The sequence below is a fragment of the Bison bison genome, unplaced genomic scaffold (assembly GCF_000754665.1).
Source record: "Bison bison bison isolate TAMUID 2011002044 unplaced genomic scaffold, Bison_UMD1.0 scf7180017864180, whole genome shotgun sequence".
NCBI lineage: Eukaryota > Metazoa > Chordata > Mammalia > Artiodactyla > Bovidae > Bison > Bison bison.
The window spans coordinates 9,190,949-9,191,876 of NW_011494752.1; the positions used below are offsets into that span (position 1 = coordinate 9,190,949).

The 928-nt window shown below is 59.4% G+C and overlaps 2 protein-coding genes across 5 annotated transcripts in view; one reads left to right on the forward strand and one right to left on the reverse strand.

Annotated features, from left to right (window-relative positions):
- EPN2 (epsin 2) overlaps positions 1-292 on the forward strand; it is a 52,987-nt gene extending 52,695 nt beyond the window's left edge. For all 4 annotated transcript variants that reach the window (XM_010842919.1, XM_010842916.1, XM_010842918.1 and 1 more), the window contains one exon: positions 4-292. The gene's annotated coding sequence lies outside the window, so the exon portion shown is untranslated. The remainder of the gene's footprint in view (positions 1-3) is intronic.
- Positions 293-541: 249 nt separating this feature from the next.
- The window catches only part of B9D1 (B9 protein domain 1), a 9,734-nt gene continuing 9,347 nt past the window's right edge, over positions 542-928 (reverse strand). Inside the window, exon 8 of the mRNA XM_010843174.1 lies at positions 542-628. Coding sequence (XP_010841476.1) covers positions 542-628 — 87 coding nt within the window. The remainder of the gene's footprint in view (positions 629-928) is intronic.

Consider the following 928-nt stretch of genomic DNA (forward strand, 5'->3'; position numbering starts at 1 on the left):
TAGGAGCCCTTCCTGACGTGACACAGGCCTCCGAGGCCCAGGTAGCCTCAGCTCCCGCCCTCGATCAGACCCATCCCCAGGCACCTCTTCCCATTGCCCGTTGCACTGATCATGAAGCCACTGGTACTGCCAGAGTGTGGGATGTGTGCCATCAAGCGCCCTCCTGCCCAGGTGCCATGGTGGGGGTGTAACCCAGCCATTCTCAGTCCAGGGGCAGGTGGCTGGTTTTGAACTCGTATTGACTATTGATACTTATTTACTGTATAAATATAATTTATCATTTGTATCATGATGCGGTTTCTGGTTGTGTCCTTCCCCTGCCTCCACCCTCATCAATCCTGAAACACTCTGAGGGGCCGGCTCAGGAGCCAGTTCCCACCTGGACCCAGCTTGGCCACTGAGCTGGTCCCGGTGCCTGTGTGAGCCTGAGCATCAGGGAAGGAGTGGACTGGGGAGCTCCTGTACAGTCAAGGTCATGACAAGGGAGGAGCTGAGAGAGAGGCCATGTCAGGGAGGAACCATCCAGGTGGATGGGGATGCGTCAAGGGTGGCTGGAGTCCGGTGGCCGTAGGCTGGTCTGATGACCAGGGGTGTTCTGGAAGCTGGGATGGGGCCACGGGGGATGCGCCTGCGGAGCAGAGGCCAGAGCAGGAGAGGACTCCTCATGCAGAAAAGGCCAGCGTCCTGCTGCCTATTCCAGGGAGCACAATGAGTTGGGGCAGGGGGAGTGGCCCTGAGTAGCATAAACTTCTGGTTTCCAGAGGAACTGGGGGAACATGAGCCGGGGGCTCCCTTCAAATCCTGCCAAGGAGAGAACACTGGGCGAGCCCTGTGACCTGCTCAGAGGGCTCCCCTGAAGCTGCCAGCGGGTGGTCAGGTGGCCTGGCGTTGGCCGAGGGCAAGTGGGTTCTCCCCCTGCAATACCACC